The sequence below is a fragment of the Schistocerca piceifrons genome, chromosome 5, assembly GCF_021461385.2.
Source record: "Schistocerca piceifrons isolate TAMUIC-IGC-003096 chromosome 5, iqSchPice1.1, whole genome shotgun sequence".
Classification (NCBI taxonomy): Eukaryota; Metazoa; Arthropoda; class Insecta; order Orthoptera; family Acrididae; genus Schistocerca; species Schistocerca piceifrons.
This window is the reverse complement of record NC_060142.1, coordinates 330,285,080-330,308,930: the sequence shown is the minus strand read 5'-3', so window position 1 is coordinate 330,308,930 and position 23,851 is coordinate 330,285,080. Positions and strand designations below refer to the sequence as shown.

At 43.9% G+C, this 23,851-nt stretch overlaps 1 protein-coding gene across 1 annotated transcript in view; it reads left to right on the top strand.

Annotated features, from left to right (window-relative positions):
* LOC124798972 (protein turtle homolog A-like) overlaps window positions 1–23,851 on the top strand; it is a 188,664-nt gene that overhangs the window by 158,750 nt on the left and 6,063 nt on the right. Inside the window, exon 5 of the mRNA XM_047262508.1 lies at window positions 2,792–2,954. Within this exon, the coding sequence (XP_047118464.1) occupies window positions 2,792–2,954 (163 nt within the window). The remainder of the gene's footprint in view (window positions 1–2,791; window positions 2,955–23,851) is intronic.

Here is a 23,851-nt window from a genome sequence, read left to right as displayed (position 1 = left end):
CAATCAGCAGTTCTCTTTGAGTGTAATACAAGGGCTCACCTTTTCACAAACCCGCCATAAACAAGAGTTTTCTTGCCCCATTGTTTCTGTAGCCTGTAGAATTATACGTAATTAGTTCTGGTATCGTACACTTCTTTCATACGACAAGTATCTCGTCATTGCAAGCACAAGAAGCAAAAGTTACTGATCAGAAAGGAGATCTGGTTACTATCAAGGAATCTCTTGTGTGCGATCTTTATGGCACTCGATGCCCACATTTGTCTACCATGCAACCACAATATGGGCTGACAATGGCAACAGATGGCGGGACCGGCGGTATCCAATAGTGAGCACAGCACGATTCTGGTCGACGATTAACTCGCAACAGTGCTGTAATGCTAATATTGTTGATACAAAGCAGAGCAATTGCAACAACAAACGAAGCGAAAGTGGCATTATATGTGCAACAACAATTGCCGAAGTTAACATTTGATCAGAAAGTAACCCAAGGTATTTCTCGGATTCAGTAATAAGTACAGGTGAAAGATTAGCTTTTCTACAAACATTGAGTAGCATGTGTGGCGCCACACAACGCTCGACTGTGCAGACAACGTACATGAGGAGTACTATGACGATAAGTGCTTAACAATTGAAAGTGATACTGAAACCGGTGTCGAGCCATGTAGTTGATCGTCCTTGTCGGACAGTGCTCTACAAACCCCATCTCCATTGAAATATAGCAAAGGATAAACATTGTCCAAGGTGCAGGTACTAAACATAACTACGTACATGGAAGATCATTCGCAGTATAGTAAGAAGCAATTATGAACAGATTTCTTGTAAGTCCGCAGCAATATGAGCGTGTAGTGCATAAGAGAAACTAGCAGCATTCAAGGGAGGACATGGCGCACTTCTTGCAAGAAATGGTGTTTGTGCGTTTCAAGGATGCTCGATGCAACTTACAGGGTGTTCTTGATAGTGATCTACTACATTATGCGCATAAAACTGCAGGAGACATGGGTTACAACGATTTCAAGGGGGGCAGTGGATGGTTGCATAGCTTCTAACAGTGCTATAGAGTAGGAAGACTTAAGGTAACGATATTTCAAACGAAGCGTCAACTAGACAATGCAAAGCAAACTGCGGAATAGGCCATAAAATTTGTAGATGATATAAGCAAACTTATCTTAACGTTCAGTAAGGGAGTTGCTTTCAACTCCTACCAATCAGCATTTGAAGAGGAATTGCATATGAAAGGAACCCTGTATATTAGTTGTACATCAATGACTTATTGCATGCATTATTGTAAATTATGCCGATTGTTAATCAGGATGGTTCAAATGACTCTGAGCACTATGGGACGTAACATCTAAGGTCATCAGTCCCCTAGAACTTAGAACTACTTAAACCTTACTAACCGAAGGAAACCACACACATCCATGCCCGAGTCAGGATTCGAACCTGCAACCGTAGTAGTCGCGCGGTTCCGGTCTGAAGCGCCTAGAACCGCTCGGCCACCGTGGCCGGCAGGATGGTAAATTAGCTGGAAAGTTATCAATTGTGCTGCGAGAAGTTTGAGGTGCTCTGTCCCCTATGGTTCTTTCTTGTGTGTGTTATTTGCTAGGACAGTAATTAATATTTACGTCACAGCGAGCAAGAGTGGGAAAACGGGTGTAAGGGAAACAACTCTGGTATGAACGCTGCTTTTGGCCAATATCTGGTTAATTAACTATCTTTTGTTTGATTCCTAAACTGCGTATAAAAACCATATTCATTTAGAACAAACTGCCTCTCCTGAAAAGTCTGTGACATTGAAATTCATATCAGCTGGAACCAACACAGAGATTCAGCCTCCCGATGTTTGTTTTTTTCCTTGGTTATAAAACGTGTTATTGCACTATCTGCAGCTACGCGTTAAAGGCTGCCAGCTTCACGATAAGCCCCACGACTGACTGTTTCGCAATCGGTTGCATGTTACCACATTCCATCATTTCTTATCATCCCGTTAGATCAACATATTTCTTTAAGTGTGGATAATTGCACGGTCTGTAACACCTAAGGAGTTCGCCTTCGATCCTGATGGTGCGAACTTTTGTCATCACTGTGGCACGCCATTTTTCATTCGGTGACCATGGTGCCTGTTAATGGTGTGCTTTGAACATTTCTTGAATGTTGACAGTGCCCATTTTGCGAAGTGTAGTTCACACATCAAGGGTTGGTTTCTGCACCTCCTGGACACTCGTTACCTATCGCCCTACTGATGCAAATGCCGAGTCATTAGCGGCTAATACTTTTGCTATCATAACTGATAGCAAAACACTTTAAGATAAGCCTTAGTAAAGATTTGACTTACGTCCTTGAAAATAGATGTAGTGGGCTGAAATGCGTATTTTTCAGGGCCCAATGGGAACTGATCAGATGGGCTGCAAGGGCTTTTAAGTGAGCAGGATGATTTAGAGGTACGGCAACGCCACCTTTTTGAGTCCTGCTGAAAAGTAACTGATACAGTACATGGTGAACATGAAGTGCCATCCGCTGATCTAGCTTTTCATAAAGGCATGTACCAGCGTTGAGCTAACGCTTGGTGTCATGTTTGTCTGTTTCTTACAGATACCGCCGTAAGTGCTGCAGGTAACATTGGCCACCTTGTGTGCTTCAACACTGCGAGCCCTCTGGTCCATGTATCTCAGTACTTAAGGATCCCATTGAGAGTGTGGGAAGGTGGTGAGATCGGTCTCGTTGTGAGGTACAACATAGCAAGCACTGTCGTCCAGCTGGCGCGGTCTGAAACGTGCGTGTCTGTGTTTTGCAGCGCCCGAGGTTAGCGTGACGGACGAGAAGGGCCACCTGGTGAGCGAGCGCTACTACAAGGCGGGCAGCGCCGTCGAGCTGACGTGCGTCGCGACGCGCCTGCAGGGCCCGCACGAGGCAGTCGTCTGGCGGCACGGCGACGCCACGCTCACCACCGGCGTCAGGTTGGTACGACTGCAGGATTGCTGCTTTCTTACATCGCTTTTACTGTAATCACTATGTATAAATCCACCATCCGAGTATAGAAGGTACATGACACGTCGACTATACGTCATAGGTGTAAAAAGTTTTCGATGGCGTCGAGAAACAGTCATGCAGTAGTCATAGGTGTAAAAAATTGGTGTGAAACATTTTAGGCTTCCTTGTGACACTACACTGAAGGGCCAAAGAAACTGGCACACCTGTCTAATATCAAGTACGGCCCCGGCGAGTACGCAGAATTGCCACAACTCGACGTGGCGTGGACTCGACTAATGTCTGAAGTAGTGCTGGAGGGAACTGAAACCATGAATCTTTCAGGGCTATCCATAAATCCGTAAGAGTACCAGGGGACAGAGATCTCTCCTGAATAGCACGCTGCAAGGCATGCCTGATATGCTCAATAATGGTCGTGTCTGGAGAGTTTGGTGGCCAGCGGAAGTGTTTAAACTCAGAAGAGTGTTCCTTGAGCCACTCTGTAGCAATTCTGGACGTGTGGACCATCGGATGCCCAGCTGTATTGGCCCAAGTCCGTCGGAATGCATAATGGTCATCAATGGATGCAGGTGACTAGACATGGTGCTTACGTACGTGTCACCTATCAGAGTCTTATCTAGACGGATCAGGGGTCGAATATCACTGCAACAGCACACGCCCCACACCATTGCGGAGCCTCCACTACCTTGAACAGTCCCCTGCTGACATGTAGGGCCCACGGATTCATACCCGTACACGTTCATCCGCTCGACACAATTTGAAACGAGACTCGTCCGACCAGGCAAAATGTTTCCAGTCATCACCAGTCTAGTGTTGGTGTTGGCGGCGCAGGCGAGGGGTAAAGCTTTGTGTCGTGAAGTCATGAAGGGTACAAGAGTGGGTCTTCGGCTCGGAAAACCCATATCGATGATGTTTAGGCCGGCCGGAGTGGCCGAGCGGTTCTAGGCGCTACAGCCTGGAGCCGCGCGACAGCTACGGTCGCAGGTTCGAATCCTGCCTCGGTCATGGATGTGTGTATTGTCCGTAGGTTAGTTAGGTTTAAGTAGTTCTAAATTCTAGGGGACTGATGACCTCAGTAGTTAAGTCCCATAGTGCTCAGAGCCATTTTGATGATGTTTAGTTGAATGGTTCGCACGCCGACACTTGTTGATGGCCCACCATTGAAATATGCAGCAATTTACCGAAGGGTAGCACTTCTGTCACGCTGCACGATTCCCTTCAGTTGTCGTTGGTAACATTCTTGCAGGATCTTTTTCCGGCCGCAGGTATGTCCGAGTTTCAATGTTTTACCGGATTCCTGATATTCACGGTACATTCGTGAAATGGTCCTACGGTAAAATCCCCACTTCATCGCTATCTCGGGAATACTGTGTCCCATCGCTCTTGCGCCGAACATAGCACCACGTTCAAACTCACTTAAATCTTGATAACCTGCCATTGCAGCAGCAGTAACCGATCTGACAACTGCGCCAAACACTTGCTATATAGGCGTTGCCGACCGCAGCGGCGTCTTTTGCCTGTTTCCATATCTATTTGAGTATGTATAGCTATACCAGATTCTTTGGCGCTTCGGTGTATAATACTTCACAGTGAGGTGGTTTGCGGATGCGATGATAACACCGGTTTATACAACAGAATACAAATTTCAGTGGAAACCATCATCATATACCCCAGATTATTTGTTTAAAACAATTAACTAACAGTATTGTCCACTTTCGAGGTAGTGCGTAAATGGATTTGGTAACGTCCTTCTAGTTGTAGCGTCCTGTGGTGGTTGACCTTTACAATGGAAGGGCTGAATTAAAACTGTAGGTTGTTGTCAGGAAGATTACCGATGGTTTCTCAGACAGTCACCAATAGCAGTCACACATTTTGTGGGAAAATAAGCTGCAGCGTGCGAAGTGACGCTCTGTGACGGCAATGCACTCCTAATGTAGCAGTTGGCCTACGTCCTGCTGTGACGCCAGCAGCTCAGCAGGAACAGTGACATGAGTTGTGTGTGGCAGCGAGTGTGCCATCGGAGCCCAGCTTTCCAACTGAGGGCGGGATGCTCCGGAGGTCACGGAACACCGCCATGGGCGTTGTGGAGAAAGACAGCCCTCCGCAGGAGACCGCCCACACGTACGACCTGTCGCGTACGGTAACAGTATGCCCGCACAGGCAGAGGTGGTCGAGCGGCTGCACCACACTACTCTGAAACTGCTGTCCTGTGCAGAAGACTGGTAGCAGCTGGAAGTAGGCCTGCCGGTGACACACTGACTGGAAGTCCCTAAGTCTACAGCTTCAGACTTGAGCCAGCGGCAGGGCCGCCCTTAATGGAGGCCAGCTCTCCTGTTAGCTTCTTGTAGAACCACATCGCTTGTGAACTTCCATAGATTTCTTCTCACAGATGGTGGGTGCAAGACTGTGACCTCATTGATTAAATTCAGGTTTGTTTGTATAAATAAACCTGACTTGGTGCGTACATGTTTTACCACTCCATAGTGTCTGGTCACACAAACTACAAGCCCATAACTATTCTATGAAGTAACTGGGCCATCTAGACCGTGGTTTCTTTGCCTTTCTGCTCCATGGACATTATTTACGCTCCTGGTCCCTCCGCTTCGTGACGACGTGAGTTTATAACTTTGCCGCTTCGGCTGTCGTGCTCATCCATGTTATTGACCTGCTTCTCTGGATTTTTGCTTTAACCTACAGAGGTGACTTATTTTTACCCAAACCCACTAAGTAATTTAGCCGGCCGGGGTGGCCGTGCCGTTCTAGGCGCTACAGTCTGGAACCGCGCGACCGCAGCGGTTGGAGGTTCGAATCCTGCCTCGGGCAAGGATGTGTGTGATGCCCTTAGGTTAGTTAGGTTTAAGTAGTTCCAAGTTCTAGGGGAATGATGACCTCAGCAGTTAAGTCCCACAGTGCTCAGAGCCATTTGAACCAAGGAATTTATTTGTGGTGCAATGTAGTAAACAAGTGTGTATGCGTGCTGATCTTTCTGAGGCATCTGTTGGCCAAAAATCCACTTATAAATGTTCGTATCATGTACACTTTGGTCTTTACTTGCTAGGTGGATGTGTCCAGATCCATTTGTGCGCTTGAAACCGAGCCAAAGATAGAAAAGAACCATCAGTGGTAAATAAAGTACATGCATTAAACAACAGTGTACCTAAAAGCAGCAAAAACGCGATGTGGACGAATATTCCCGAAAAATTTGGTAGAAACTATTCTACTGAGATTGTAATGAGCGAGAGGATGAGGATAATTACAAGTGTGCGAAATGGTGTCGCCTGCACCGACCGTGTGTCACATACCATTAATATATAGCGTTTGTAGAAACAATTACGTGGTAAGCGACCGAGGAGCCTTGTTTCTAGCGAGTAACTTTGCTAAGCCACCGTGAGAGGCCTGGAGGTGGGAACAATGCGCTTTATTGATATTTTACTTGTAACAGGCAGCTAGGAGTATTGATGATTTCTGCAGTGATTACGTTGCTGAACTACACATCATCGTCTGCAATTTCACGTGTGCATGTTGGCATATTACCGACCTGGAAATAGACCTCATTTCTTAGCCAAAGCATCATTATAGTTAAAATTGATGAGAATTTTTCGCGATTAACTGTTTTGCTAAGTTTCATTGCGGTACCTTAGGTTAAAAACCGATATTTTCATTCTGTACTTTGACTTTGACGAGCTGCAGCTGTAATTTAAACTGACAGTTTATGTAGCTGTAACCAAGCGCTTTTTGTTCATTTCATGAGTTATACTAACTGGAGTCGAGTCATTACGGGCAATCGGTCTACAATGGAGATTGCTGGCAAAAGACTCATGCTACTCGTAATAGACCTGTACCAAAAAAGACTAACAGAGGATATTAATGTGTAATCGAAAGGTCACACGAATGGTCATAGGTGTCTTTAGCCCGTGTTGGAGTGTTGCGAAAGTGCTGAAGAAACTAAACTGGCAGATCTTTGAAGATAGACGCGAACTATTTCAAGAATGCCTATAAAATTTCTAGAACCCAATTCAGTTGATGACTCTATGAATATGCTACTATCGCCTATGTATCATTCCCTCAAGGATCGCGAGCACATGACTAGATTAATTGTGTGGGGTCCACTTGTACGTGGAGACCGATTTTGTAATATATTTCATGAAAAATTAGATGTAATGGTTATCACATGTAGAACAGATTGTAACTTTGACACCACTGAACCAAAGATGTAGCCTTAGGGGCAGAATCGATTGTAAGTAGTGGCGCACGGATCGCCGTAGCAGTTGCCGTTGCACTCTGTTAAAGGCACGATGTAAGACTTTAAGCTAGTGGCTGGCTGTGGGAATTTAGCTATCGGCCTATGGACGCAGCATAATACAGTTTTGTAAGGTACTGAAATTTTGTATATTTAGTTTTAAGTAGGCAGCAAAGCAATGTGACTTTAGATTTAATGTATGTGTTGATTTGGTATACCCGATTTGTAATGTTTTGTAAACCTCATGCAGACAAGTTAAATTTTGGAATCTATTTTGTCAAACGATATCAGACCTTTTGTCAAGTAACAGTCCCAGTATTGTTAACTACCTCAATAAGTGAGAATTGTAGAACAGTTGAGAAGTAAACTGATTTTGAAGTTAATGTAAAATTTTTGAAATTAAGAATTCGGTCTGAGCATATCCTGTTATCAGTACCTCATCCTCTACCAAGTCGTGTGACATTCTTTGTATGAAGCTATTTTAAGGCCAGCATTGCACTTCGCACCAAGATTGAATATTTATTATGCCTACTGTGGAGAGAACAGAATACCAAGATTACGTCCTTTGCGACTCAAGACCTAAGAGAAACATATTTCATTGTTTATTTACAGAGGGAATTTTATCAGTTTATTGCACAGGGCCATTGAACTCGGTGCTCACGAGACTGAGAAAATTTCAGAGGGATTGATTCTATTATACGCATTACATACTGGTTTTCCAGCTTAAATTGTTTAATTTTTCTGTGGATTACAGTAAAGCTGATTAAGCACACCATTTCCTCAACAACACGTCAAATTGTAAATTTGGATAACACAAAGCTATTTTTTAAAGAACGTTTCATAATTACAGCGCGAACAGAGCCGTTTAAACAGTCCTTCCTGAAGTGCTCCATATTTGACTGGAAAAGGAAGGCGTAACAAGTGACACAACGGGGAGAAACTTATGCCATGCACCACATTAGTTTGCAGAGTGTAGATGTAGATGCAGATAATCTGACGGAGGTGTTATTGGAGCATTATTATGTGTGCCATGTGCAAGCAGATGTAGCAATGGCGAAAGTAATGGCAATTCAGGCGTAAGTTACCGAAATGTGTGTTAAACGGAAAGATCGTTATGCTTCATCGTACGTGCATTGTATGGCGCCTTGGTACACTGACATTGTCGGTTTAAGTCATTAGGGTATGTGCTCGCATCGGAAATATGTAGAATTCTGCACTGTTGCAAATTGACTTCCTTAGGAAGTACAAAATGTATGAGCAATTCACCTTTGGATTTTGGAAACATGGCATTATAAAATAATAAATTAGGAAACAGGTACAACTAAAGTAACTGAGTGAAATAGTTCTTACTCAGAAAAATGAGCGAAAGCACACTTGGTGGATACAAATGAACATTTAAAACTGTGACTGAGATACACACATGGCAAAATAAAATATTTATATCCATAGATGATAAACGCTAGTGAATACTGTAGACTGTACGTGTGTCCATATATTGGTGATGTGTAAGTAATATGGATTAAAAATGTAAAGAATGTATGTACGTACATCTTTCAGTGTTCATTTCTCCCTTCCATGTTTGTCTGTCACTCTTTCATTCTTTTAAGTAGTTGGAGGTTCAGTACTGACTGCGTATCAAAATTCAAATGTTACAGTATGAAATATTATTCCTTTGTAGTACCTAACCATAAATCAACCAGAAAGAAAGAAAACCAAGACCTTTTAAATCTTTCGGAAAAACGAGAAGACAGCAAACTACAATATTAATCGTCAAAAATGTCAAAGATATCTGAATTAATAATGAATGTGGAACCTGTGCGTGACGAATTCCTGATGCCTTTCGACGCCGAATTACCATTTCTTTGAGTTGTTTTAGGTGGATCCAGCAACTCAGAGTCTGTCATTGTACGTTAGTAATCTCACAATTCCAGTATCTTCTCATACCTCAGTCTAGTAGTACTGGAAGACAATGACCCCTACCGAAGAGAGAGCAAATCTGCTGAGGGGTGTGAACATCAAAGATAAATCGAGTGCTTCGTCAGACACTAAAGTGAGGTCTGTCCATCGAGCTATTTGTACATTTGTTTCTGAACACAGCATTGAGAAAGCAATCACCGGTAGTAGCCCTAATAGGCTCATGGCAGACCAAAGCACAAAATTGCTACAAAAAGAATTCGAAGTTTTGGGGCATTGTTGGAACAGTTCGTGTTCATAACACTAATGAACTACGCGTCCAAAAAAAAGTGAAGTAAGCTGTCCAACCCTGAAACCAAAATAAAACTTATAACCATGAATTATGTGGAATATAAGGAAAAATTCTTATATTATACCTTAAGGAAAACAAAGGAGTTCAAATTTTTAGGGAACATTAGTTAAAGATAAAGATTTACTGTGAGGTGACAAAAGTCCTGGGACACCTCCTAATATCGTGTCGGATGTCATTTTGCCCGGCATAGTGCAGCAACTCGACGTGGCACGGACTCGAAAAGCCATTAGAAGTACCCTGCAGAAATAGTGAGTCACGTGACCACTATTTTTTTTTTGGTCATCAGTCTACTGACGGGTTTGATGCGGCCCGCCACGAATTCCTTTCCTGTGCTAACCTCTTCATCTCAGAGTAGCACTTGCAACCTACGACCTCAATTATTTGCTTGACGTATTCCAATCTCTGTCTTCCTCTACAGTTTTTGCCCTCTACAGCTCCCACTAGTACCATGGAAGTCATTCCCTCATGTCTTAGCAGATGTCCTATCATCCTGTCCCTTCTCCTTATCAGTGTTTTCCACATATTCCTTTCCTCTCCGATTCTGCGTAGAACTTCCTCATTCCTTACCTTATCAGTCCACCTAATTATCAACATTCGTCTATAGCACCACATCTCAAATGCTTCGATTCTCTTCTGTTCCGGTTTTCCCACAGTCCATGTTTCACTACCATACAATGCTGTTCTCCAGACGTACATCCTCAGAAATTTCTTCCTTAAATTAAGGCCGGTATTTGATATTAGTAGACTTCTCTTGGCCAGAAATGCCTTTTTTGCCATAGCGAGTCTGCTTTTGATGTCCTCCTTGCTCCGTCCGTCATTGGTTATTTTACTGCCTAGGTAGCAGAATTCCTTAACTTCATTGACTTCGTGACCATCAATCCTGATGTTAAGTTTCTCGCTGTTCTCATTTCCACTACTTCTCATTACCTTCGTCTTTCTCCGATTTACTCTCAAACCATACTGTGTACTCATTAGACTGTTAATTCCGTTCAGCAGATCATTTAATTCTTCTTCACTTTCACTCAGGATAGCAATGTCATCAGCGAATCGTATCATTGATATCCTTTCACCTTGTATATTTATTCCACTCCTGAACCTTACTTTTATTTCCATCATTGCTTCCTCGATGTACAGATTGAAGAGTGAAGAGTAGGGGCGAAAGGCTACAGCCTTGTCCTACACCCTTCTTAATACGAGCACTTCGTTCTTGATCGTCCACTCTTATTATTCCCTCTTGGTTGTTGTACATATTGTATATGACCCGTCTCTCCCTATAGCTTACCCCTACTTTTTTCAGAATCGCGAACAGCTTGCACCATATTCTATTGTCGAACGCTTTTTCCAGGTCGTCAAATCCTATGAAAGTGTCTTGATTTTTCTTTAGCCTTGCTTCCATTATTAGCCGTAACGTCAGAATTGCATCTCTCGTCCCTTTACTTTTTCTAAAGCCAAACTGATCGTCACCTAGCGCATTCTCAATTTTCTTTTCCATTCTTCTGTATATTATTCTTGTAAGCAGCTTCGATGCATGAGCTGTTAAGCTGATTGTGCGATAATTCTCGCTCTTGTCAGCTCTTGCCGTCTTCGGAATTGTGTGGATGATGCTTTTCCGAAAGTCAGATGGTATATCGCCAGACTCATATATTCTACACACCAACATGAATAGTCGTTTCGTTGCCACTTCCCCCAATGATTTTAGATATTCTGATGGAATGTTATCCATCCCTTCTGCCTTATTTGACCGTAAGTCCTCCAAAGCTCTTTTAAATTCCGATTCTAATACTGAATCCCCTATCTCTTCTAAATCGACTCCTGTTTCTTCTTCTATGACATCAGACAAATGTTTACCCTCATAAAGGCTTTTAACGTATTCTTTCCACCTATCTGCTCTCTCCTCTGCATTTAACAGTGGAATTCCCGTTGCACTCTTAATGTTACCACCGTTGCTTTTAATGTCACCAAAGGTTGTTTTGACTTTCCTGTATGCTGAGTCTGTCCTTCCGACAATCGTATCTTTTTCGATGTCTTCACATTTTTCCTGCAGCCATTTCGTCTTAGCTTCCCTGCACTTCCTATTTATTTCATTCCTCAGCGACTTGTATTTCTGTATTCCTGATTTTCCAGGAACATGTTTGTACTTCCTCCTTTCATCAATCAACTAAAGTATTTCTTCTGTTACCCATAGTTTCTTCGCAGCTACCTTCTTTGTACCTATGTTTTCCTTCCCAACTTCTGTGATGGCCCTTTTTAGAGATGTCCATTCCTCTTCAACTTTACTGCCTACTGCGCTACTCCTTATTGCTGTATCAATAGCGTTAGAGAACTTCAAACGTATCTCGTCATTCCTTAGTACTTCAGTATCCCACTTCTTTGCGTATTGATTCATCCTGACTAATGGCTTGAACGTCAGCCTACTCTTCATCACTACTATATTGTGATCTGAGTCTATATCTGCTCCTGGGTACGCCTTACAATCCAGTATCTGATTTCGGAATCTCTGTCTCACCATGATGTAATCTAATTGAAATCTTCCCGTATCTCCCGGCCTTTTCCTAGTATACCTCCTCCTCTTGTGATTCTTGAACAGGGTATTCGCTATTACTAGCTGAAACTTGTTACAGAACTCAGTTAGTCTTTCTCCTCTTTCATTCCTTGTCCCAAGTCCACATTCATCTGTAACCTTTTCATCTACTCCTTCCCCTACATCTGCATTCCAGTCGCCCATGACTATTAGATTTTCGTCCCCCTTTACATACTGAATTACCGTTTCAGTATCCTCATACACTTTCTCTATCTGTTCATCTTCAGATTGCGACGTCGGCATGTATACCTGAACTATCGTTGTCGGTGTTGGTCTGCTGTCGATTCTGATTAGAACAACCCGGTCATTGAACTGTTCACAGTAACACACCCTGTGCCCTACCTTCCTATTCATAACGAATCCTACACCTGTTGTACCATTTTCTGCTGCTGTTGATATTACTCGATACTCATCTGACCAGAAATCCTTGTCTTCCTTCCACTTTACTTAACTGACCCCTACTATATCTAGATTGAGCCTTTGCATTTCCCTTTTCAGATTTTCTAGTTTCCCTACCACGTTCAAGCTTCTGACATACCACGCCCCGACTCGTAGAACATCATCCTTTCGTTGATTATTCAATCTTTTTCTCATGGTAACCTCCCCCTTGGCAGTCCCCTCCCGGAGATCCGAATGGGGGACTATTCCGGAATCTTTTGCCAATGGAGAGGTCATCATGACACTTCTTCAATTACAGGCCACATGTCCTGTGGATACACGTTACGTGTCTTTAATGCAGTGGTTTCCATTGCCTTCATCATCCTCATGTCGATCATTGCTGATTCTTCCGCCTTTAGGGGCTATTTCCCAGCCCTAGGACAAGAGAGTGCCCTGAACCTCTATCCGCTCCTCCGCCTTCTTTGAGAAGGCCGTTGGCAGAATGAGACTGACTTCTTATGCCGGAAGTCTTCGGCCGCCAATGCTGATAATTTATCAAAATTTAGGCAGTGGCGGGGATCGAGCCCGGGACCGAAGACGTTTTTATTTTGAATCAAAGACGCTACCCCTAGACCACGGGTAATTAGCCTTAAATAACTGCGATGCAGGACTTTGTGTAGAAAACTGACCTCTCGGTTGTTTCCCATATACGTTAACGGGATTGCCACATGGGGTAGCCGAGCGGTCTGGGGCGCCTTGTCACGGTCCGTGAGGCTTCCTCCGTCGGAGGTTCGAGTCCTCCTTCGGGCATGGGTGTGTGAGTTGTCCATAGCGTAAGTTAGATTAATAGTGTGTAGGTTTAGGGACCGATGACCTAAGTAGTTTGGTCCCATAAGAAAAAACTCCTCTCGAACAGGCTATGAAGGCCCAACGGTACTAACCGGCCGCCATGTCATCCTCAGCTCATAGGCCTTACTGGATTCAGATATGGAGGGGCATGTGGTCAGGATACCGCTTTCCCGGCCGTATGTCAGTTTCCTAAAACGGAGCTGGTACTTCTCAATCAGGTAGCTCCTCAGTTTGCCTCACAAAGGCTGAATGAACCTCGCTTGCCAACAGCGCTGGGCAAACCGGATGGTCACCCATTCAAGTGCTAGCCCAGCCCGACAGCGCTTAACTTCTGTGATCAGGCGGGAGCTGGTGTGACCACGGCGACAAGGCCGTTGGCCGGTCGCATAAGACCTTACCACAAAAGTCCAAATTGTTAACAGGATTCTAATGACGATCTGGTTGGCCAAATCATTCGCTCAATGTGTCGAGAATGTTCTTCAATCCAGTCGCGAACAATTGTGGGCTGGTGACATGGCGCCTTCCCATCCGTATAAATTCCATATTTTTTTTTTTCAGCATGAAGTCCATGAATGGCTGCAAATGGTTTCCAAGTTGCCGACGATAACCATTTTCAGTGAATGATACGTCCTGTAAGATCAGAGGACCCAATTGATTCCATGTAAACAAAGCCCACACCACTGTGAAGCCACCACAAACTTGCACGGTGCCTTGTTGACAACTTGGGTCTATGGCTTTGTGTGTTCTGCCCCCCAATGGTAAACTACTATCAGGTCTTACCACGTGAATTCGGGACTCATCTGAGCACATCAATGTTTTCCAATCGTCTCGGGTTTAACCGATATGACCACGAGCCCAGAAGAGGCGCTGAAGGCAATGTCGTGCTTTTAGGAAAGCCACTCGCGTCTGCCGTCTTCTGCCATAGCCCATTAACGTCAAAGTTCGCGACCCTGTCCTCACGGGTACATTTTTCTCACATTGATTTCTGCGGTTAATTCGCGCAGTGTCTCTTGTCTGTTAGCACTGACAACTCTAGTCAAACGCCGCTACTCCTGGTCGCTAAGTGATGGCCGCTGCCCACTATGTTGTCTTTGGTGGGAGGTAAAGCCTGAAGTTTGGTATTCTCGGTACAAGCTTAACACTATCTATTTTGGAATATTGATTCCCCCAACGATTTCTGAAATGCAATGTCACATGCGTCTAGCTTCAACTACCATTCGATGTTCAAAGTCAGATAATTCCTGCTCTGCAGCCACAATCCTGTCGGAAACCGTTTAACATGAATTAATGAAGTGCCCTTTTATATCTTGTGTATCCGATAATACAGCCACCTGAATAAGTGCATATCGCTATCCCATGACTTCTGTCACCTAAATGTATACCATTGCACTATCATGTTGAAAGTAATCTCTCTAAAATTAAATTATTAGTGGAGGAATTGTCAGAACATAAAATTATATAAAATGAAAAGGAATTTAAAAATCAAAAGACAAGGCATTGTCCATGCCAGGATCATTTTATGGAAGCAATATGGGAGTACACTTCAGGAATGGGAAAAGAAATTCTGAGACATGGCATGAAAATTCTGAATAGTTAAAGTACTGCCAATTCAAAGAGTACACCCATGCCAACAATATAATACAAAATATTGTCATGCCAGAATCAATAATAAAACCGTAAACTTTTCGTATGGCGTAAAAGTATAAGAAAAGTGGTCAAGAGTCAGTCACTTAATCTCGAAGAGAATACTTAATTAAACTACACACATAAAATAAACTTTTGCATCACCCCTGTTCCCATAACTCCTATGACTGTTCAGAGATGTCACTAAACCCGCCAAAAAATGTAAACAACCATCCATTAGCAGCAGTACCTATTAGACGGAGGGGTTCCGACAGCCGATGAGTATCAGTCACTACACCAGGAAAGAGGTACACGGCTCGTATTGTCTGTAGTTCAACCATGCCTAGACAGTCAATACCGCGGTTCGATCGCGTTCGAACTGTTACTTTGCGCCAGGAAGGGCTCTCAACAAGGGAAGTGTCTAGGCATCTCGGAGTGAACCAAAGGGATTTTGTCGGACATGGAGGAGATACAGAGAGACAGGAACTGTCGATGACATGCCTCACTCCGGCCGCTCAAGGGCTACTACTGCAGCGGATGACCGCTACCTACGGATGATGGCTCGGTGGAACCCTAACAGCAACGCCACTCTATAGAATAATGTATTTCGTTCGGCCACAGGACGTCATTCTACGACTCAAACCGTGCGCAATACGCTGCATGATGCGCAACTACACTCCCGATGTCCATGCCGAGGTCCATCTTTGCAAGCACGACACCGTAGGGCGGTACAGATGGTCCCAACAACATGCTGAATGGACCACTCAGGATTGGCATCACGTTGTTTTCACCGATGAGTGTTGCATATGCCTTGAACCAGACAATCGTCGGAGACGTGTTTGCAGTCACCCGGTCAGGCTGAACGCCTTAGACACACTGTCCAGCGAGTGCAGCAAGGTGGAGGCTTCCTGCTGTTTTGGGGAGCATTATGTGGGGGCCGATGTACGCCGCTATTGGTCATGGAAGGCACCGTAACGGCTGTATGATACGTCAATTCCATCCTCCGACCGATGGTGCAACCACATCGGCAGCATATTGGCGAGGCATTCGTCTTCATAGACGACAATTCGCGCCCCCATCGTGCACATCTTGTGACTGGATAACGACATCGCTTGACTAGAGTGGCTAGCATGTTCCGCAGACATGAACCCTATCGAACATGCCTGGGATAGATTGAAAAGGGCTGTTTATTTACGACGTGACCCTCTGTGGGATCTACGCCGAATCGCCGTTGAGAAGTGGGACAATCTGGACAAATGGTGCCTTGATAAAGTTGTGGACAGTATGCCACGACGAATACAGGTATGCATCGATGCAAGAGGATGTACAACGAGGTATTACAGGTCCCGGTGTGTACAGTAGTCTGGTCCACCACCTCTGAGGGTGTCGCTGTATGGTGGCACAACGCGCAATGTGTGGTCTTCAGGAGCAATAAAAAGAGCGAAAATGATGTTTATGTTGATCTCTATTCCAATTTCCTGTACAGGTTCCGGAATTCTCGGAACCGATGTGATGCAAAACTTCTTTTTATGTATGTATAAAGAACCGTACTGATCCACACTTAATCATCACATATATAAGGATAAAATATTGTGAGGTATTCGGAGCTTGTCACTATCAAGGCTCACGGAAAATGTTTGCTAGAATCAAAGATATACCGTAATAGGCGAAGAAAATTCTGTAAATTCCCATCAGGAGCAAAGTATTTGATGGAAGTAGACCGTAAACTGTGATGAAATTGGAGCAGATGAAAATCGAAACAGAAATATGACGAAAATTAAATGAAATTACGATGTAACAAAGAAAATACTTCTCCACATATTAGTCTGGTGTAGGAACAGGCAAGTCACTGATTAGAGGAAGGGAACAGATGACGGACGACAGGCACGTGTTAAGAGATCATGTACGAACTTCATGTTACTAATAGGAATCGTGTAGGTCCTAAATCGAAGGGAAACTGATAAATGAGGAAGATATTTGCGAACTCATTACATAAAGCTCTTTTTTACTCGTTTTTACAGGACTAGATATGCAGCATGGATGCTGGGTTCATTCCTCACGAAAGAGAGATGTGGACATGCTTGTTATGCCTGGACGACGTGACGAAATTTTTCGCGCTAGTCACGTGCTCGACTCAAGTCCAAAGTAGTAATTATAGCCCTCAGGTCGAACAATTATTGAGTCCTTAGCTTCAATCTGCTTCGGTGTTACGAAATTCTGATTTGTCTTCTTACATGTACGTTTTCTGCTGTAGCTCTAGTTGAAGGTCATTATATTAAATGTATCGGGTCGAGGTTTTGTGACACTAGATATTGAGTGTCAATGACAGACGGGAGCAAAAGTCATTATTTGGCGAGGGATGGGGGGAGGGAAAGCGACACTTTGTGGGCGGTGGAATGGCTTCTTTTCTTGGCTCAGTGGGTGAGGTGTGAGTGAAACAATGGTGGTTCCACTATTAAGCATTTATTGACACATAAGGCCCTTTGAGATAAACATTGTGTTTTAACTCGCTCAGTTCCTCGCTGCAGCGGTACGGCGCGGAATCGTGGCTTGCAGACTCCAGTGGCAGTTGATGCGGCGATGGCTCGTGCTGCAGCAGAGATCCAGGCAGAGTGTCCTTCAATTCAGTACTGTAATCGTCACTCGCTGCAGTGGTGGCGTGGTCTTCTTCTTGTGAATTCGCTCACTGCGTTATTAACAAGCGACTACGGCGTTGAGCTGATTGCTCTATCCCGGAATCTAAGCAGCGACCTTCAGGTTCGGTGTCTTCTGATGGAGTTCATCAGTTTCTAGGTGCACACGTGAACCATCTGGTAAGGCCGCAGTCCCTTCGCCCTCACCAGCCACTTGGGTAAGTACCAAACGAACTTTTCTCTGATAACATCTAGCTTGGCATCTTCTTCATTGATCTATTGGCGCGGTACCGAGCAGCGTAGCGGCTAAGCCGTTGCTGCAAAGTATGACGTCCGCTGCCTACCATCGGTCCGACTTTTCTTCGTCTCTTCTTTCTCCACTCAAAGGACCACCTCATGCCCGTTTGTAGGAGGTATTTATTCGCTGTTTCCGCCAATGTCGCGAAGTTTCTAGGGCGGCAACTGACTCGTCTGTCCTTGATCCATGCTTCTCAAATTGGGCAGAAACGTAAACAATGGCGACACACGTGCCGGCTTTCCTTGCTTTACCCATATACTGGCGTGGTCGGGCATTGCCCTGTCGTCCTCCTCTATTTCGTCAGATACGTCACTCATGTGAGATCAGTCTGATGACAGTTCCTGGAGCTTTGACCGCAGATGTGCGAACTGTGCTGGTCGTTGTTCTCCTTCGAAGCATTGCCCATCTGCTTGGTCGTTGACCTGTTGAAGTACCGACGTCTGCTGTGCAAACTCAGCTCGTCATCAGCCTCCTTGTTCGACTGCAACCGCTTCCGGATATTGTGGCTTAACGTGTTAAAAAATGGCTCAAATGGCTCTAAACACTATGGGACTTAACATCTGAGGTAACTAGTCCCCTATACTTAGAACTTCGTAACTCTAACTAACCTAAGGGCAGCACACACATCCATGCCCGAGGCAGGATTCGAACCTGCGACCGTAGCAGCCACGTGGTTCCGGACTGAAGCGCCTAGAACCGCTCAGTCACAGCGGCCGGCGCTTAACGTGTCAAAGTCTCTAAAATGTTCGCTTGGCCTATAAAAAGTCCTTACATATTTTTCTGCCGGGTCTCTGCTTTGAACAACCGTAATTGACAATGAAGCAGAATGGAAAATATTATTTACAGAATAACTTCAACTTAAATGTGCAAAATTTTCTGTATGCAATAATCAGGATGTTCAGTGATTTAGGTGGAACGATAAATAGGGGCAGGCGACGTGGAGTAAAGAACTGTATGTTATCAGTGCTGCAATCGGCAAAAAATTTCGCCAGTTTTCGTAACTAGGTGTTACTTTTTCACAAACATTAATGCTCAAAACTGCAAAAGGGGTTTTCTCCTCAAATGTAATCTTCTCTACCACACATATTCTCGTTAATACTCTTCGTTTCTTCGACAGCCATGTTGTTTGGTGGTGAATATCAGCCATATGGTCACAATAACATGTTGTGCTATTTTTATTTTGTGAGTCTCTCGAATAGACGTCAATAAAGTAGGTGAAACACATAGTTTTGATGAGACGTGCCAAGCGTTTCATTGTTCGTTATAGCTTTGCTTTAGAACTTTTGTAGTTGATTGTTGAATGGCTCTTGCGGTTTAAAAGCTTTGGAAGACACCAATGGCCAGTTTTTTGGGTGTTTTATGTCATAGTGCTTCGTGATGAAAAAATACTTTTACAAGAAACATTGAAAATAAAGCCACGTTGACGCGTTCCTGAGGTACAAATCCAGTCATAGCTGTGTGAAACACATAGAATTTCTGCATGTATGGTGTCTTTATCTTTGGGACATGTGAGAAATAACAGATGCTATTCTTCGTCCCGCAGCCGGCAGTGGTGACCATGCGGTTCTAGGCGCTGCAGTCCGGAACCGCGAGACTGCTACGGTCGCTGGTTAGAATCCTGCCTCGGGCATGGATGTGTGTGATGTCCTTAGGTTAGTTAGGTTTAAGTAGTTCTAAGTTCGAGGGGACTGATGACCACAGCAGTTAAGTCCGATAGTGCTCAGAGCCATTTGAACCATTTCTTCATCCCGCAGCCACACAGATACACAATGAAATGAAATAAATTCTGATATTGGTCGTAACGTGGAACTGAAATGAATTCAGTCGCGACAAATTTGCACGGCTGGTACTGAATCTCGATTTTCCGATTTACACATCGGGTATCCAAGCGCGGTTTCCGTCCGACTCAAATACCCATCTCGTCACACAGTACTTATGTAGCGACTCCTGTCCACCATACTCATTGCTCGCTGCATCACGCAGGATTCCCATAAGAGAGTGCATCTGACTGCACTGATTTCATGGCCATAAAGCCGCGCACGCACGCGAACACGCACGCGAGCGCACACACACACACACACACACACACACACACACATATATATATATATATATATATATATATATATATATATATATATATATATATATCTGTGTGTGTGTGTGTGTGTGTCCGAAAGAACACTGTTGATCCTGCAGCTACACATATACATATTAAGATGAAAGTTCTGATATCGGCTGCAATTGGGCGACAAGTGACAACTTTTGGCGCACCGGGACTAGAACCCAAATTTACCGCTTTAAACGAGCGGTCGCCTCAACTGCTTCTGCTGTCGGAGCAAGTTTTCGTCCGACGCAAGTTACCATCTCGTCGCGTACTACTTACTTAGCGCCCCAGGCCCATCATTCATATTGCTTACCGGATATGTCGAACCGCTCGCTTTGAACGGGAGATCCGGTTTTGAGTCTCAGTCCGGCACAAAGTTTCGCTTGTCACCATTGAATTCATTTTCATTACCAATTGTTCCCAATATCAGAATTTATTTCGTTTCAACATAAATTTTATAAATTTTGTTCGCATTGTTTTTTATCCCCAAGTAAAGTGACGTAGAGCCTTCTGAAAAACTTCCGAAAGCGATATAGATTTGTTTTGTTTTTCAATTCAAGTTTACTCAATGAAGATCAGCTCTACTAGTAAATGTGTGTATTTCGTCTCACATATTGACCGCAATTCCTTTTATGGTTTTGAGCTACCCCTCGATATTTTGTAGTACCTTATAGCGTTTGCGACCCACCTAAAATTGAACTGTTCCAGTTCTACCCCATTAATGACTAAACGAATATAAACATCTAACTATCACATACAAGTCTTCGTAATTATTTTTATCCTAAAAACCATACCTAGCTCTCATGTACAGACGAAATATTGTTGTCCTCCTCTTCCCTTTTGGAAGGCCTTGTGGCTGTTATCTTTCTCGTTACTGGATGCGGAAAACATCTTTAGAACGGCATGCTACACGCTGAATCGTTTTCCGATACACTGACTTTACGTTTCTCCCACGGCAGCAAAGTGGCTTAATGCTCTGAGAATTCTCGCGAACTACGCGTTAGAGTACAGTGAATAAGAGGAAATGCTCTTCATGTCATCAGTGGGTTATGAGAATCCCATTTTGAGGCATTTTTTCATGGTGGAAATGAACTACACCGACATAATTCCACACATTGTCTCGCAATGTTGGCACTGTTGTTGGATAATACGAATATGTTGTTCATTATGTAATGCGTTGCTGTAGATACGATGACAAGAGAATTATCCTTGTTAACATTGACAAGCATTTTGGTATTAACGGTATATCACCAAATTACTCAATATATTCTCTTGTGTGCTGTATTATGCTAACAAGAGAGGATAACCAGACTACAGAGAACAAATTTAATGAATAATTCAGTAATACGCTGGAAATCATGCACACTTCTCCCACAGTACCGTTAACGTCTGCCCCATAAATGTAATCTAATCACCAGAAAGAGCTGTTCGAAACATCGACTGTCATTACAACAGCTGATGTTACATCGAAATAAAATGCAGAAGTTAGATTTATCTCTGGTTAATTTTTATAAGGGTATTGAGCATAATGTGTTATTCTCTATATGATTTAATAGTTTAAGTATGGGACAGGTCCCGGTTCTTAGAGTACGGTCGATCGCGCAGCATTTGGCTGAATTATTATAGCCGGCCGGTGTGGCGGTGCGGTTCTAGGCGCTTCAGTCTGGAACCGCGTGACCGCTACGGTCGCAGGTTCGAATCCTGCCTCGAGCATGGATGTGTGTGATGTCCTTAGGTTAGTTAGGTTTAAGTTGTTCTAAGTTCTAGGGGACTGATGTCCACAGATGTTAAGTCCCATAGTGCTCAGAGCCATTTTCAATTGTTATAGGGAAATAACGGGAAACTTAAATCAGGATGGCTGCTTGGATACTAGAGCTTCATACTCTCAAATAGAAGACCAAAACTTTTAAAACAGCACTACTTCATTCGGTTTCCCACTTGCAAACAAGTTATTTCATAATTTCAAAACGTAGTGCTACATTGTTCATTCGTATCTCAACACCACTCACATTGAATGTCGTACATGGAGAATATTTGGAAGATAACGTTCAGAGAGAGAGGAATGTGCAAATGTAGGAAGATTCATGGAAAAATTCTACAAGGAAGTTAAACGCTCTACGTTTTCAGAGGTATAATGATGAAATAACGGAACCGACGCCTTTTATAATTTCAAAACCTGAAAGAAATCATGTACATTATGTATTAGTTCATTTGCGGGTGACATTTAACTCCACCGCCACACTTCCAGCCGTTGACTGGGAATGTTTGTTGAATTGCTTGATAATATTAACATATGGCTCATTACCTAATGAATAATTAGGTTTTGACTTCTGCACTATTAACGCTGTAGCGCGTGTGTTCGGTAACTGAGACATTTTATGTGCAGGACATCTACATCAAGGTCATCAGTGGTTCGTAACTTATTATGTCACCGACCGCTCGTTGTGAGTGAAAAACTGTACGTTAAGTATTCAATGTGAGCATACAAAGAAAGTCGCATTCTTAGTGTAAAAGAATGTGTGTCGAGCAGCTGAGTGATGAGGCATATCGGTTTGAAATAATTAGCATTTTTAACGCGTACTTGTTGGAAATCCTGTATGGACGCACGCAAGGAATGCTAACAGAAAGCACTGAAGGCAATGATTCAGATCCCTGTGGACAACGGAAGTGTGCATGAGGACTCTGAGCAAGAAAGGGAGCTGTAAAAGGCACGGAGTGGTCAATTTAAATATTTGCTTCATTGTGCTGAACAGCCCATGCCAGGGTTCGTCCAACCAGGCGACACGATTCCATTCATCCGCGGTCCAATCTCCATGATCCCGTGCCCGCTGTAATCATAATGGACGATGTTGTTGGATAAACATGGGAACACCATGTTCAAGACTGAGCGCTGAACGGTGTGCTCCAAAATACTTGTTCTTACGCCAGCAGAGTACCCTGTCAGATCTGGCACAGACAGCTGCCTGTTGTGCTTGAGAGAACGGGCAAGTCTCCGATCCCTATATTCTGTGATGAGGTACAGATGTCCAACTTCTTGTCGCCTACTCGTGCTTTCAGCATTCTTCAGCCACTTCCCATAGATACGACAGGAGCACGCGAACAGCCAACCAGCTTCGCCGTTTCCGAGATGCTCGCTACCAGGCACTGGGCCACAACAACCTGACTTTTCTTAAAGTCACTTAAGTCGGCGCATTTCAGTATTTGCGTAACTGGGCGTCGGTAGAATGATTCTCCATTCATTTCTGCTCCGCTCATATACTTCTCTTACCACAGCACACAACCTCGCGATAAGCAGAGACCATGTTTCGGCTCATTAGTGTATGTTCATTCGAGGAAAGTGGTTAAACGGTACATTACGTAGAGTTATTACAATTGCGTCTACGATCACGACCGATGAAAATAGCTATTTCCCCTCCCCTAAGGAGGACGAAATATGAATCTAGATTGTTCCGAAATATACGTCAACGTGTAGGATGTGTTATCATTGTAACACTGTTAGCGGCCTATGACACAATGAATGGAGCAGCTCGTCATCCTGATTCGGGACAGCAAATCATTTTTCAAGCCTGAGCTGCTGTTCCACCACAATCAAATCATAAAGTCGGACCAATGTTGCATCCAGGTAGCAGAGCTACCACGGCAATCGTTTACTGAAGCTAACTTAGGTAAAAGACTGCCTCTGACCTCATGCATCCCGTGAACGTGCAAACCGTGTAGAAATTTGCAGGGATGAGTGACTTACAGTAGTGTTTTTAATGGTTAGAGCTTATTCTAACTTCTACACCTATCAGGAGACAGTAGTGGTCGTTGGGGAATTGGACACTGCTAACGAGAGCTTGAACTACCATAGTGCATGAGACAGCAAGATACATGAGATACAGTGAACAATGT